The sequence below is a fragment of the Ochotona princeps genome, chromosome 7 (assembly GCF_030435755.1).
Source record: "Ochotona princeps isolate mOchPri1 chromosome 7, mOchPri1.hap1, whole genome shotgun sequence".
Lineage (NCBI taxonomy): Eukaryota > Metazoa > Chordata > Mammalia > Lagomorpha > Ochotonidae > Ochotona > Ochotona princeps.
In genome coordinates, this window is record NC_080838.1 from 30,604,162 (window position 1) to 30,620,936 (window position 16,775).

The 16,775-nt window shown below is 36.9% G+C and overlaps 1 protein-coding gene across 2 annotated transcripts in view; it reads right to left on the bottom strand.

The window, feature by feature from the left end:
• Positions 1–490: 490 nt before the first annotated feature.
• ADAD1 (adenosine deaminase domain containing 1) overlaps positions 491–16,775 on the bottom strand; it is a 53,268-nt gene continuing 36,983 nt past the window's right edge. The window contains exons 11-13 of one of the 2 annotated variants that reach the window (XM_058666888.1): positions 9,413–9,545; positions 5,914–5,969; positions 491–646 (exon numbers count right to left, since the gene is read on the bottom strand). In XM_058666888.1, coding sequence (XP_058522871.1) covers positions 5,961–5,969; positions 9,413–9,545 — 142 coding nt within the window. In that variant the 3' untranslated portion in view covers positions 491–646; positions 5,914–5,960. The remainder of the gene's footprint in view (positions 647–5,913; positions 5,970–9,412; positions 9,546–16,775) is intronic. The other variant, XM_012929629.3, reaches the window with a different exon arrangement.

The following is a 16,775-nucleotide window of genomic DNA, read 5'->3' on the forward strand; positions in this document are numbered from 1 at the left end:
ATATTTTTCTGCAATCATATGTGTAGTTTGCATTCATAAACTCCTGACATGAAAGTTTTTTTTAAACACTATCACCTAAAACATTGACTGACAAATACTACACACTTTAATGCCTGCTGAATTATTTAAGCTATTTTTATTACGATTTTCAGTTCAAAGAATAACCAACCTTAAACTACCATGATGCAATGTTCACTATCATAGTATACGGGTAGCAGTGAATCAAAAACTTGCAAGAAAACAAATTTCTTTTTAAACTACAAAAGGGTAAATACTTTATAATCAGTGAAGAAGGAAAATGCCTACACATTGAATCAGACAATTATTTTCGAAAAAATTCAAAGTAAAAAGAATCCTGATGTTTTAATGTAAACTGGCAAGAATTGTTTATAATCCTAATTTGCAAATTTTCAACAATTTCCTTTTTAAGACTCTCTTTTTGAAAGTGAAAACCTCGAATATTTTAACATTTTTACTAGTCAGCACACACCAAAAAATAGAAGATTTTTATTATGACAAGGGATTGCTTAATTCACATACTAAATTGCTCTATACAGGGAGATTTCACAATCCAGGAGCCATAGCCGTGTTGCTGTAGGTAGGCTTTCAACAAAGTTTTAGCTTCTTGATAGGATGCAGACATACACTAGAGGAGGAGAAAAATGGAATTGTATAAAACAGGTAGAATTAGACTTATGAAAAGTAGTCCTATTCTTGCTTCTTTAGCTTGACCTTTAAAAAAACAAGTCACTTTTGAATTCCTATTTAATATTACTTTTGAAGAAAAAATGTTTTCTTCCAAATAAGCCTTAAAGGCAATTTTGATGGTTTTAAACTCTATAATTACAAGAGTAATCATACTCATTAAAAAGATTTGAAAAACACAAATTATAAATAAAAACTACCTGCAAAACTCCAAAACCGCAGGGAACAACTCTTAATATTTTGATGTATTTTCATTTAGAAAAAATCACATGAACTTTTTAAAAGCTAGTGTTACTAAAGTATAATTCATACACTATAAAATTCACCCACTGTAAATAGTTTTATCCTTTTCAGGTAAGTTGAGAGGTATGAAAATATCACCATACTTCAACTATAAAACATCTATCACTCCAAAAGTTCCCACGCTGGCCACCTATAGTCACTGTGTATTCCTGTCTTAGCTCCAGCCCCTGGCAACCATAAATCACTTTATGTCTATACAGTTTTGCTTTTTCTAGAAATTTTGCACAAATTGGTTAACAGAATCATATACCCTATTACATCAAGCTTCTTTTCACTAGCATATTCTTCAATCCTTTCATGTTGTTTCATGTATCAGCAGTTTGCCCCTTCTTATTGCTAGCATTTCATCATATGCATGTTAAAATTTTGTTCATGTATTCATCAGCTGATGAATATGTAACCTGCTTCCAATATTTATTACAAATAACATTTATGAGTCTTTGTATCATCATAAATTTTAGACTCTCCTGGATAGCAATGGCACCATAGGATAATCGGTAATTATAAGCTTTATTTTGCTAAGAAAATGTCAAATTATTTCCCTAGGCAGTTATATCATCTTACACTTCCATTAGTCAAAGCTTGGGGGGAGGTGAGTTCCAGTTTCTCCAATTCTTCAGTAATACTTACTATTCTGAGTTTTTGGATTTTAGTCAGTGTGCAATTGGTCTATTACTGTGTTTTTATTTTTCATTCCTAAATGAGGTTGTATGTCATTCATGTGTTTACTAACCACTTGTATGTATTCCTTTTCCTTGCCACTAAAACAACAACAAAAAAATACACTTTCCCTGTCCTATACTTTTATCTTTATTGTGTTTTTCACATATTTTATCTATTGTTTGTCAGGTACATGGTTCTGTGTCTGTGGCTTGTATTTTAAGTTTTCAAAAAGTTTGTATTTAATTAAAAGTGGAGAGAGCAACAGCAAGTGAGAAATAATTCCCACATGTCTATTCACTACCTAAATGTCTGTAACGGCCAGAGCTGGAACACAGGTTGAAGCCAGAACTGGGTGGCAGTCACATCAGCTATCTTCTAGGACATACATTAGTAGGAAGCTGGACTGGAAATGGAGGTGAGATTCAATCCCAGACACTCTTACACAAAGCGTACATGTCCAAAGCAGTGACTTCACCTGCTAAGCCTGATGCCTGCCTCACTATCTTCACTTTTTCCATAACTGCCTTTGACAAGCAGGTTTTAATTTTGAAGCAAACTATTACTCTTTCTATTGCACATTTTAATTCTAAAACTATTTCTTCTCAAAGGATTCATTTTCTCATGTTTGACATATTGGAAAGTAACAGTTTTCTAATTATTGATAGATTACTTTAGGGCAAGTCAAATTTATTTGACCATTAAGTATTACCTCAAAACTCAAAGTATTGTAATACATCTACCAGGGAGACCTCTTTCCTTTTTATTCTGGATTTATTCTTTAGTATTATTTTCCATGATACAGCTTTATAGGGATAGGGATTCCCCCTCCACTTGCCCTTCCTCCCTCCCCATTCTACCCCACCACCACTGTTTTCCCCCATACTATTACAATAGCTCAGTCCTTCAGGACCAATCACAAGTCTAACATTCTGCTATTTAAGTGCATAATGCCATTATAGGTATCGGCAACGATAAAAGTCTAGCACCTTATTGTCAACAAGGACCTCTTTCCTAATGGAATTTCTCTATATGAGGTTTTCTGAGCTTTTCCTAGGATTTAGAAATCTGTAATGTGTGCTATCTCAAAGATTCTCTGACATAATTATCAGTAGCTGCTACTATCTGAAGAGATGTAAATTTGCAAATATTAAACAGTCTAGTTTTCCAGTCTTTCCTTTCATCCATCATTCCTAGGACAAATATAGAAGAGACTGATCTGTTGGTGACTGCAAAAATCAGTTCCCTCTAACAGAATGGTAAGTTAAAGGGCAGATGTTCACAGACAAGGCTTACATTGCAAATCTCAGGAGAAACCTTGCGACAGAACTCAGTCAGCCAACTTACTACAGACAATTTTCCTCAAATCTTTTTCTCACTGGTTAAATTCTGAAAATAAGAATGTAGCTGCAACAAGAAGTCTGTGCACCCATGGCCTTAATCTGTTTCTTCCTTCTGGTGAGCTAAATGCACGGCAGAACAGAGGCATACAATTGTTGAGACATTAAAGTGTGGGAACGGAAAGAGCTGTCTAGACCCAGGGGCCTTAAAGATAATGTGTCTGGGAACGAAGTGGACTGTTTACACCTGGAAGCCCTAAAGATGACGTGTCTGATTGCTGTGTTTGAATTGGCACAGGCTATGATGCATGTAACGACTGAAGGGGCCTATATAATTTCTAGCCTTTTGCTAGTTCAGGCTCCGACCCCTCCTTGGCAGGCCTGCGTGCCCCAAGATCAGTCTGACCCCAGCATGCTGGCACAATAAACTCTGCTTGCTTTTGCATTATCAGTAAGACTCTTTGTCATTCATGGGAAATTGACAAAACCGGACCATAACAGCTGCAGCTAAGGAGCCGACCATTGCCGAGCAGAGATTCAAATAAGCAATCAGAAACTGCCCAGGAGCAATCACTGATAACTCAAGTCCAGTAGAGGGATGCAGCCTTGGCACCAGAATGGGGACTGTGTGACAAATGAATGTGCTGTGTTACACGGCACCCTTGAGAAGGTCAGTCAAGAAGAAATGCTGAAGCATGAGCAGGTCTCACCATCATGTTTTGGAGGAACATGGCTTGACCACTCAGGGCAATACAAAATTTACTTTCCCTTTCCATATTACCTTTTTGTGTGTTATCTAGGAGCTCTTTCCCTAATATTTTACCCATGGATACTCATGATATTTTAGCACCATTTGTTTAAAAAGACTCATGTTTCTCTGAATCACATGATACCTTTTTACAAAATCAACTGACCACAGGTGTGTTTGTTTCTGTTCTATTGGTCTACAGACCTATAATTATGTCAATATATGATCTTCACTACTCATGTCTTATATAAGCATTGCTTGTTTTATTGTGATTTTCTTTATTTTGCTGAAAAGCACACAAATGGAAGCTTTCTAGAAATTATGATTTTGGCACGTGCACTGGTTTTCTTTTATAAACAGCATATGCTCACACAAGTCTGCATCATTTTGATCATTTTACTACATTTTAAACTTTAATCATATCTGCTATGGTGATGCATTAATGTTATCATTGCAATTGTCTTGGGACACCACAAACCTCACCTAAACAATAACTTCATCAATGTTGTATCTATCCCTACTGTTCGGTCACCTAGCTGTGTCTAATAGTCCTTCCTTTGGCCTCCTAAGTCTCTGAAGTTTCTAATACTGAAATTAGGCCAATTAATTATCCTATAATTGTCTCTAAATGCTCATGTAAAAGGAAGATCTGCCTTATTTTTGTCTGAAAACAAAAGCCAGGAATGATGTTTAAATGAATTTAGAGAGGAAGGTAGGTTGGAAGGCAGGTTGAAAGTCTATACAGGCTAAAAGTTAGGCCTCTTTCACCATCCAGTTACATTCAAGTTGTGAATGCAAAGGCAAATTTCTTGAAGATTAAAAGTGCTACTCCAGCAAACACACAAGCAACAACAAAGTGAAAAGAGAAAACTGTTGATATGAACCAAGTCTTTCCAAATGTGTGAAGTCAGAGAAGTGAACAAGCTGCAGAAGAAAGCTTAAAGCTAGCAGAGGTTTGTTCATGAGGTTTAAGAAAAAGAAGCCATCTCCATTAACATGAAAGTGCAAAATGAAGCATAAAATGCTGATGCAGAAACTGCTGGAAGCTACCCAGAAGATCTAGATAAGATAATTTGATAAGCATACTTTAAACACCAGATACAAATGCAGACAAAACAGCTTTCTGCTGCAAACAGATGCCATCTAGGGATTCAACAGTTAAAGAGTAAAAGTCAATGCCTCTACAGCTTCAAAAGACATGCTGACATGCTTGTCAAGAAGTAATGCAGCTAGTGAATTTAAGATACAGTTAATACTCATTCATCTATCAGAAAATTCAAAGCCCTGAAGAATTACACTGCTTCTGATCAGCCTGTGCTTTATCAAAAAAAAAAACAAAGCCTGAAAGATATTACAGCTGTATACAACATGGTTTCTTGAGTATTGTAAACCCATTGTTGAGATATGCTCAGAACAAAAATTCCTTTGAAAACATTACCTCATATTGACAACGTGCTTTGTCTTCAACAGTTCTGACAAACATGTATAATGAGATTAATGTGTTTTTCTTATTTCTTATACAACATTCATTCGGCAGTCCAAAAATCAAAGAATAATTTTGATTTCTACATTTTATTTAAGAAATATATTCTGTAAGGCTATAGCTGCCATAGGGATTTATTTGATACAACTGGGCAAAGTAAAATGAAAATCTTTTATAAGTATACATGAATCTAGGAGCTATGAAGAACATTCATGCTCATTGGAAGAGATAAAAAAACTAAAACATCAGTAACCTAGAAGCAGACTGTGAACTTCATGAATGACTTAGGGCATTCAAGACTAGTGGAGGAAGCTAACATGGTGGTAGAAATAAATAGTAAGTGAACTAAAAGTAGATCCTGAGGGTGATACTGAATTGTTAAATCCCAAAATACTCACAAGATGAGGAGAAATGAAAGTGGTCTTGAGATGAGAATGTATTTCTAGTAAAGATGCTATGAACACTGTCGAAGTGGCAACAAAGAATTTAGAATATTCCATGAATTTAGTTGATACAGCAGCATTCAGGTTTAAGTTCTATTGTGGGTAAAATTTTATCAAATCACATCATATACTACAAAGAAATCTTTCAGGAAGGAAAAACATCAAGCAACATGGCAAACTTCATTTCTGTCTTAAGAAACTGGTCTGGACATCTAAATCTTAAGTACATACCACTTTGATCAGTCAGCAGCCATCAACATCAGGCAAGATCCATCTGTTTAGAGCTTCTACAATTTCACGCAGAAACGGTTTCATCATTTCCAGCATACAGCTATTACACCTCTTTCATGTGTGCATTGTGTTAAACAACTACATGAATCTAAAATATTTTTGCACGAAATTATTTTAAAAATAAAATTTCTATGACTTCCTGAAGTACTCTTGTATTTTTACTATTTAATTTTGTTACTGGTTTCCAATTTAATTCCAAAGTAGTTATAACATGCTCTGTAGAGTTTTTATTCTTTGAAACTTATTAAGACTTGTTTATGGCCTCTCTGATCTCTGCTGGAGAATGTTTCATGTGTACTTCAAAAGCACATATACATGGATACTTCAAAAAAATGGGTACTTGCAGAAAAACAAAATTAAGATTCATTTTGGTGCAGAAAATTTTTGCAATCCTGCAAAGTTTTTTGTTAATACACATTTCCCATAATGTTTTGAAGATTTCTTGTATATAATCCCAAAATTTATTTGCACCAAAATGTGTTATCCATTCTTTCCATTTATTTATTCAAGGATACATTTGGAAATATCTCTTTATATTACATAATTCACTTCATATTAATATTACTTTATAAAATATAGCAAGCTTATTTAAACATAAGTCCATTTTCTCCATGACTTATATTGCCATATATTACATCTACGCTTTTATGTCATAAATTCAACAATATAGTATTTAAATAATTTTAAGCTATGATTTTGAAGGAAAATAACACTACACATATGCACAGAAAGTATTTATCCACATGATTATCATTTTCAGTTTTATTCCTTTATGCCTTTTTATTTTTCATGGAATAATCTCTTCTAAATCTCAAGGACTTCATTTGGACTTCCTTTGGACCTCCTCCTTTAGCAAAGTGCCACTTGAAAAATATTTCCTTAATTCTTATTTACCTGAGGATTTTTTTATTGTGATTTTATTTATGAAGGATTAGTTTGTTAGATAAGCTTTCTTGGTTGCAAGAATTTCTCTTTCAAAATTTTCTTTTTCAAGATTTATTTGAAACGCAGACTGTAGAAAGGTTTAGAAGAAGGAAGAGGGAGAAAGAGGAGAGGGATGGTAGGGTGAGTGGAGAGGAGTGAGGTAAGGAGGATACAGAGAGATATACATTAAGGCAAAACACAAGAGAAGACACAGGAGAGACGATGACAGAAGAAAAGAGAAGGGAAGAGAACAGACACCTTCCATCTGCTAGCTCATTACAGCCTAGCCAAAGCCAGGAGTGAAGAAATTCATCTGGGCCAACCACACGGGTGAGGAGCCGTGTACGAAGCCATCTTTAACTGCCTTTTCAGGCACATTAACAGGAAGCTGGACCGGAAACAGAACAGTTGGCATATGAACTGGAACACTGACATGTAACTATGGTGTTGGAAATGGCAGCTAAACCTGTTGCACTGCAATGAGGACTTCTCTTTCAGCACACTGAGCCTGCCATTCTATTGCCTTTTGGCTTCACTGTATTATTATTAACAACTTTGTCAAAATAGAATTCATATAAGACCAACTCTTTTTAAAGCACACTACTGAGTTTTAGCATATTCATTCACGTGTGTGGCTTCTTTCACTTATGCTACAATTCTATATCAATATATCACGGTTCATATGAATAGAATTATATATTTAAGCTTTTGTGATCAATTTATTTTACCTCATTAGCATGCTGTTATCAAAGTTCATGCATGTTGTAGAATAGTCCAATGCTTAAGTTTTGCTTACCACATAATAATCCACTATACAAATTTGTCATATTTTATTTATTCATCAATTGACAAAGATTTGGGTTGAGCTCCAGATTTTGGATATTATAAATCCTACTGCTGATGAATACTCATACACAAACTGTGTGGAGCTCTGCCCTCAAAACTCTAATATTTATACCTAGGAATGGAATTGCTGAGATGGACTGTGGGGATACACAGTAACTCGACAAGTAATTTGTGAGGAACAAACTGTTTTCCAAAGCAGCTGCCATTATTTACATTCCCACCACTCTAATATATGAGAGCCAGATCTTCCATTAGTTTGTTTATTCCTCTGAACAACCACAATGACAAACATTGGGCCAGGATAAAATCAGTCTCCCATGCGGCTGATAGGGACCAAAAATACTTGAGCCATCTTCCATGGCTTTTCCCAGGCAACCAACAGGGAGCTGGGTCAAAATTGGAGCAGTCAAGACTCCAACAATTTCCCTTAAGGGATGCTGGTATTGCAGGCAACAGTTTTACTCACATACCATAACACCAGTCTCAACCCCTATAATTTTCATTTGCATTTCTCTAACAACGAAAGATGCTGAGTATCTTTATGTATACTTGATATTTCTGTATCTTTTTGTCATTGTTGTTGGCCTTTACTATCTTTTAAAATATTTTATTCAAAAAAGTTAAGAGATCCTCCATTCAATGGTTACTCCCCAAATTGCTACAACAGTAGGGGCTCTTCCAGGTAGAAGCCAGGAACCTGGAACTCCATCCTAGTCTCTTACACAGGTGCAGAGGCCCAAGCACTGGGATCATGTTCTGTAGCTTTCTCAGACACATTAACAAGAAGTATCACTGGAAGTGGAATAGCAAGGGACTGGAATGATTGCTCATATGGGATGCTGACAGTGGCCTATGTGCCACAATGCCAGCCCCGAGATTGGTTGGTTGGTTGTCTTCTTAGGAGGAATGTAAATTCACATCCTTTGCTCATTTAAAAAATTGATTATTTGTCCTCATAACTGAGTTGCAAGAGGTTTCTGTATATTCTGTATACACATTCCTTATTATGCATAAAATTTCTAGCAGCTGTGGCTTGTGTTTTAATTTTCTAAATGACTATTCAAATTTTTAATGTTAATGAAGTCTAAAAAGATTTTCTTTTCTGGGGCTGGCATTTTGGTAAGCCACTGCTAGTGATTCCAACATCCCAACATGAGCTGTTGCGGGTTCAAGCTCTGCTGCTCCACTTTCAATCCAGCTCCCTGCTTAGGTACCTGAAAAGCAGCCAAAGATGATTCAAACTACTGAAGCCCTGTCACCACATGGGTAGCTCAGATGGAGTTCCAGGCTTCTGGTTCAGCCTGGCCCACCCTTGGCTATTAGAGCCATTTGGAAAGTGAAACAATGGATAGAAGATCTGTCTGTCTCTCTCTGACTTTACAGTTGTGCTTCTGTCAAAATAAGTACATATCATATTGACATGGCTACTTCACTGGACAATTTTTGTATAATCAGATGTGAAGGAAGTGTGGTCTACTTGGAATTCTACCTGTGGAATACAAAAATCTGTTCTCTATTTTAATAAACATTTTAAAAATTATTCTTACTATTATATGGTAGTAAGTTCAAAAACTATTCAACAAACTTTTGCTAAAAAGAAATCATCCTAAAAATAATGATTATTATTACCTTTATTTCTACGGACAACTTCATTGATTTAAGAACTTACCTTAGCTGCATGATAGGTACTAGCTTCAAGTAAATCTTCCTTTTTAGCTTCTTTGGCAAGCAGATTAAATCGACTTAACATTGCAGCCTTACAAAGGCGACTTGCCATTGACACACCACTTTTAAATGGGGAGCTAAAATATAAATGAATGAAACACTGATTGTTATTAAATTATGTTGGTAATTATGGAGACTAAAATCAATAGTATACTTACTGATTTTGATTATGTATAATGTTTGCAGGAAAATTTTTGTACATGAACCTTCTGAACGTTTAATTCTTTCTGGAGGTAATTTAAATTTCAGTTAACATTTTATAGTACTACATAAAAGCTAATGTGTACGTTTGATATTTGGGACATTTCTATTTGAAGCAAAATTAATCTATTTATACAAAAACAGTGATTTTACCTGAGTGTGGCAGAAATGGAAAAACTTTTCTGGGATAATAAAAATGTGTCCTCTTTTGACTGGGGTAATCACTGCACATGTATATATCAAAATTCATCAGCCTGTACTGCACATTTCACTATATATAAATTTTAACTAAAAAAAAACAACATATATGCACCCACTTTACAATCCTTCATACACATGTGTGTGCTTGTATTTTTTATATTTCTTTTAAAGATTTTAGTTATTTGAAAAGAAGTTACTGAGGGGAAAAGAGGCAAACAAAGATATAGAAAGAAAAAGAAATAGAAAATGATTGAGAGAGAGAGATGGGCTTATCTTTCATCTGCTGGTTCACTTCCCAAAAGGCTATAATACCTAGACATAGAGATGAGACAGGACAAACTCAAAGCCAAAGCCAGAAGCCAGGAACTCCAGCCAGTTCTCCTTCATGAGGGCAGTGTCCCAAACAATTTGGCCATTTACTGCTGCTTTCCCAGGCACATTAACAAGGCGCCAGCTTGTGCCTTGAAACTACAGCAGCCCATATGTGGGATGCTGGCACTACAGACAGCAGTTTATCTACAACGCCATTCTCTGTATTTGTGTGCAGCTGTACACGTAAATTGTTTTCAATGAAAGTGGTCCACTGAATTTGAATTATTTTGCTATTCTTATTTCCTCCTTCTTACAGTTTCTCGTGTTTTGCTATTTTTCGTTTTTTTTTTTTTTGATAAACCATGAAAATTGCTGGATACCTTCATTTGTGCTGGTCTCTGCACTTTGTGCCTTTTAGAACCTCCCATTAGTGTGTTATCCTTCCTTAGAATTTGTCCTTACCTTGCAATTTGTTTCAGTGGACAGAATAAACAGCATGCCAAACACTTGGGCCACAGCCAAGCTGTATTCCAAAGTCAACCAAACTTAGTTTTATATGACCTACAGGGACTATAGATTCAAGTAAAAGACTACTCACACTCAGAAAAGCCACTCATCTAAACTAAAAATAATTGCAATAGGTATTATGTGGTTGTTGATTTAAGCCACTGAATTTTGGAGCAGTTCTTTTGTAGCAATAGTTACCAAACACTCATGTTTGTGAAATCTATTAATCTCCATAAATTCATTTTCCACCACGACTTTTTTTATAGATTTTCAGAAAATTTTCCTGAATTTTCAGGTACAAATGACAGTATCTTCAAAGAGAGAATTCTTTTGTTGCAATATGTTAATGAATGCTACCAGTAAAATGCTAAGCCACAGTTTTTTTATTATTTTTTACATTATTATCATTTTATGATACAGTTCCATGGGTATTTCCCTTATCCCAGTCCCAATTCCCTCCCCCCTACCTAGTTCCTCTGTATCATTATTATAATTCTTCATACACAGTAATATGTCCATCATTGTGGGCATGCACAATGGCAGAGAGTCCAGCATCCTATTGTCAAGATATAGTAAACAGTTTCATTGTAAGTCCATCTTTGGAAGTAGACATGCACACCGCACTGTATTCTCACATCTGGATGTAAGTCTCTCTTTCACAGCTACTGTACATTCCCTCAAATGAAAAGTCATAATACAAAATCAACAATAGAAATAAAAATAGAAATTTACCACGCCATGAAGTTAAATAACATGTTACTAGATAAGACAATTTCTATTACACAGCTACATTACATCCCCTTAAATGAGGAGCCACAAAACAAAATCAGCAGCAGAAAGAAAAAAGAAATTAACAACATCATGAAGTTACACAACATGTTACCGAATGACTAACGTGTAGTTAAAGAAACGAAAATCAAGGACCTTCTTGAAAATGGTGCTACTCTATGATCTACGAGTCACTGAATGATGTAATCAGAAGAAAGTGTTTTGAAGAGATGGAACTAACCGAAAACATCAAATCCCATGCAATGAAGTTTCCACTCATTTTTGTTGGTGAGGTGTGTCTCTTCTAAACAACAAATAGATATATTTTGTTTTTTAATCCAGTCTACTAATCTATGACATTTGATTGAGCTTAAGCCATTTACTATCAGGGTTAATATGTATGAGTGGTACTTTGGTCTTGTCATTTTAGAATGGGTTGTTCATTGGTTTAGTCTTTTGTTGTCATTTTACTGGGATGTTCTTCACGTTTGCTTTTGGTTTTGGTAGGTGCTATTCCTCTTCTCTGTCAAGAGAACATCTTGAAGTATCATTTGTAGGGCAGGTTTGGAAGAGGCAAATTCTTTTAACTTTTCTTTACTGTGGAAGAATTTTATTTCATTTTCAAAGACAAAAGAAAGCTTGGCTGGATATGTTATCGTAGGCCAATAATTTTTTTCTTTTAGAATCTGGAATATGTCACTCCATTCTCTTCTTGCCTGGAGAGTGGCATTCCATTATGTCAACTGATTTTTTTCACATGCACATTTAAGGATCTTTTCCTAATGTTCGATAAAGAGAGCTTGATAATCCTGTGTCTTGGTGAAGATCTCTTTTGATCAAACCTGTTGGCAATTCTGTGCCGCTCCGGATGTTGTTTCCCAATTCTTTATCTAGAGTAGGGAAAGTTTTCCTTTATTATTTCATTAATTATATCTGTAAAACCAGTTTCTCTTTCTGCATCTCCCATAACATTTTTTTTAACTGTGGAAGAATTTTTTTTTGTCAATACATTATCTCTTTTTAATTACATTGAATTATGTGACACAGTTTTATACGCACTGGATTTTCCCCCATCCCTCCCCAAACCCTTCCCCCATGGTAGATTCCTCCACCTTGTTGCATTACAAAAGCTCAAGTTCAGTTGAGACTCTTTCATTGCAAGCATATACCAAGCAAAGAGTCCAGCATCTTATTGTCCAGAAAAGTTCAACGAATTCCCATAACTCTTATATTAGGTCTCTTAATAGTGTCTTTCAATTCTTCAATACTTTTTTTGGCCTGATCCAGCTCTGCTTCCAGCTTTTTCTTTGCTTCCACCTAGTGAAAGGAAATATGTTCCAATTCTGAGATTCTTTCCTCTGCTTGTTTCATTCTGTTTTGGAGACTCTCCACTGTACTTTTTTTTTTATTAATTATTATGCATTATGTGACAGTTTCATAGGCTCTGGGAATCCCCCCACCCCTCCCCCCTGGTGGATTCCTCCACCTTGATGCAGTATTACAGTTCAAATTCCATCAAGATTCTTTCCTTGCAAACATATACCAAGCATAGAGTCCAGCTACTTATCGTCCAGATGGGTTGAACAGTTTCTTGGGGAGCTGGTAGAATATCATCCCAGTCAATTAAGACTCCAAATATAACATTAACAGCAATTTGTAACATTATGGAATTGACATGGTTTTGTGTAACCAGTATGTTAAAAAAAAAACAAATGTATCAGCCTTGATTTGCTTTCTTGCTGCTGCTTCTTGTGAAACACACTCCTTAAATTCTTTGAACTCTTGTATGTGCTTCTCATCGTTGATCAGAAGCTTTAGAATGAGTTTTCTGAATTCTGTGTCCCCCATTTTCTCGATGTCTTCCTCAGTGAACTCTGAGATTGGCATAGGGCTTTGCTCCTTTACAGGGGAGTTTTCAGTAATATTCATTGTGCCTTTGTCTCTTCTTTTGCTGTTGGTCATTGTACTTCTGGTTAGCAGAGTCTTCTCTTTGGGATAGGTTTCTAAGCCGTGTCACCCACAGGTCTACAGTTCAGTTTTGCTTATTGCAGTTGGTACACAACTCTTTGCTTGCAGCCAGTTGTGCCACTCCCTCCAGCGAGCTCCAGGTCTGGGTTCTTATGTTAGATTCCCTCCAAGAACTCGGTAGCCCCAACTCCTGGCTCACCACTCTCCACCTCCTATGATACTGTGCTGAGGTTGCAACCTTTGTCCCACTTTCTGTTGGAGCAGTTCCCAGGATTAGAGAGACACCAGGTGTCCTATATAGCTAGGTTGTTGGTGGTGCGGATCTTGCTGGAACCTGTTGGACGTTAGTAGGTCACACGGACCTATTTTGACCCATACGATGCCACAGTGGGTATTATTTTCCTGTGGGAACAGCGCAATCCACTGAACTCAGCACATGCTCAGCTCAGCACATGCTCAGTTCACTGTTGTGCCCTAAAGACCTAAACTTTTGCCCCGCTGTACAAAACGGCACCTGACATGCCCCTACCACAGTTCTTGATCTGGCCGTCAGGTCTCAGGGCCACCCAGACCTGTCTTGGGTGGAACCTGTAGAATGCCACTTCGATGCAGTTCACTGAGTCAGAAATGAGTTCACTCTGAGCTCAGCGTGTGCTTAGCCCTTTCCCTTGCCTTTGCCTGCTTACGCAAAATGGCACCTAATTCGGCTCTAGGGGGCTGACTGGGCTGTGAAATCCACCCTGTTCCCACACCACCAGTAGTTTTACTATTGTTTAGTGCCACTTTGAGTCTGTTGTCTATGAATTACCAGATTTGATCTTGATAGGCTATATTGTACTTTTTCCTCACTCTTTTTATGGTCCTGAAAGACTTCCCTGCACTCCCTCCCCATTACAGGTTAACATAGCGTATTGAGGGTATAGTAGGTTTTACAGTTTTTCGATGTAGATCTTAAGTATTCTGACATTAATTGTTGGTTTATAGATTATATCGCATTATCTTATTGCATTGGATACAGGTTGTTAGAGATTGCACTAATATTACAATATACAGGTACTATCTTCCAGGTTGTCATCTTTTCATCTCAGATTAAGGCAAACATGTGGTATTTAACCTTTTGGGATTGGTTCATTTCTCTTAGCATGATGGATTCCAGTCAGGCCCATTTGACCACAAAGAACTGCATTTCGTTTTTTTTAATAGCTGAGTAGTATTCCATAGAGTAGATGAACCATAGCTTTCTTATCCAGTCTTCTATTGATGGGCATTTTGGTTGCTTCCAGGTTTTTATGATTGTAGATTGTGCTGCTATGAACATAGGTGTGCATGTTGGTTTCTTGTGTAGGAGATCTTTTGGATATATCCCTAGGAGTGCTATTGCTGGATCATATGGTATGTTGATTTTCAGTTGTTTGAGTATTCGCCAAACTGATTCCCATACAGGCTGTACAAGTCTGTACTCCCACCAGCAGTGGAGAATGGTTCCCTTTTCCCCACATCCTCGCCAGCAAGTGTTGGTGGTATTATGTATGTGTGCCATCCTTACTGGAGTTAGGTGGTACCTCATTGTTGTCTTCATTTGGATTTCCCTTACTGCCAGGGAACTTGAGCATTTTTTCATATGCTTGTTTGCCATTTGGATTTGTTCTTTTGTGAAATGTCTGCCCATTTCCCGTGCCCATTTCTTGAGCAGTTTGTTTGTTCTGGTGTTTTGGTTTCTCTGGAGATCTTTGTATATTCTGGAGATTAGCCCTCTATCTCCTATGTAGTGTGCAAAGATCTTCTCCCATTCTGTAAGTTGTTTTTTTACTTTGTTGATTGTTTCCCTAGCTGTACAGAAGCTTCTTAGTTTGATGAGGTCCCAATTATTTATTTTGGTCTCGAGTTCTACTGCTTTGGGAGTCCTTTTTAGGAAGTCAGGGCCTACTCCTAAGTGTTGCAGTGTGTTTCCAACATTTTCTTCCAAACGTTTGAAGGTTTCTGAATGTAGGTTTAGGTCTTTTATCCATTTAGATTTGATCTTAGTGTATGATGAGAGATGTGGGTCTATCTTTTTGTTTCTGCAGGCTATCAACCAGTTGTCCCAACAGCATTTATTGAACAGACCTTCCCATTTGCTTGGATTGTTGTCTGTCTTTTTGTCAAAGATTAATTGACTGTATCTGTGTGGGTTTCCATCCGTTGTTTCTATTCTGCTCCACTGATCTTCCTCTCTATCTTTGTGCCAGTACCAGGCTGTTTTGATAACCACTGCCCTATAGTATGTCCATAGATCCGGTACTGTGATTCCCCCTGTTAAGCTCCTGTTCTTCAGAGTGGTTCTGGCTAATCCTGATTTTTTGTGTTTCCAGATGAATCTGTGTATCATTTTTTCCAGTCCAGTGAAGAATGCTGTGGGTAATTTGATTGGGATTGCATTGAATGTATTTATTGCTTTTGGTAGTATAGACATTTTGATGATATTAATTTTGCCTATCCAGGAGCATGGGATGTTGTTCCATCTTTTGAGGTCTTGTTCTATTTGTTTTTTGAGTGTTTTGTAATTTTCTTCATAAAGATCTTCTACGCTTTTGGTTAAATTTATTCCCAGATATTTCATGCTTTTCTCTGTTATTTTGAATGGTATCTTGTTGGTTAAATCTTCTTCCATCTTGTGGCCATTTGCATAAACTATGGCTGTTGAACTTAAAAAGTCAATTACTGTCTCTAGAACAGTGTGTTTGTATTTTTCCTCTTCTGTAATTTGTTTTAATGCTTATATTGTGCTACTTTTTTCACAGATGCTCATACCATCCCAACTTTCTCCCTTCTTGGTATAAAGTATTCTCCTTTTTCTCTCTATACTGCTTTTGGTGTGAAAGAGAAAAGTAGGGTTAATGCTTTTCTGCTTCTGTATCCTGCTTGGCGAGATCAGATAAGGGGTAGGGGAATGGCCATGCTGGGCCTGACAATGGGAAGAAGGCCTAAGTTTCTATCTCCTGATAAGTAAATTCCTTAGTCGGAGGAAATGAGGCTGGAGGACCCTGAGCTGGCGCCAGACTAAGGTCATAAAATTTGTACCAAACCCAGCAGGTGTGCTGAGCTCGCAGTATAAAATGTCTGTACCCCTGGACATCGGGGCTCTCACTCTGTCATAGGAGTGGGGCCCGTCCGCGAACGTGAATAAAATTCCTCTTGCTATTGCAGCCTCTGACCTGGTTATTGGGAGCTCTCGGGCGGCGACTCCTGGGGCCCACACCTGTTAAGCCCCCACGGTTTAACAGGTGAATTATACTATGTCTAATTTAGAGTACATCTTACGCAGTTTTTCTGTTTATAATCACTTGACAAATATTTGGTTATAATTAAAC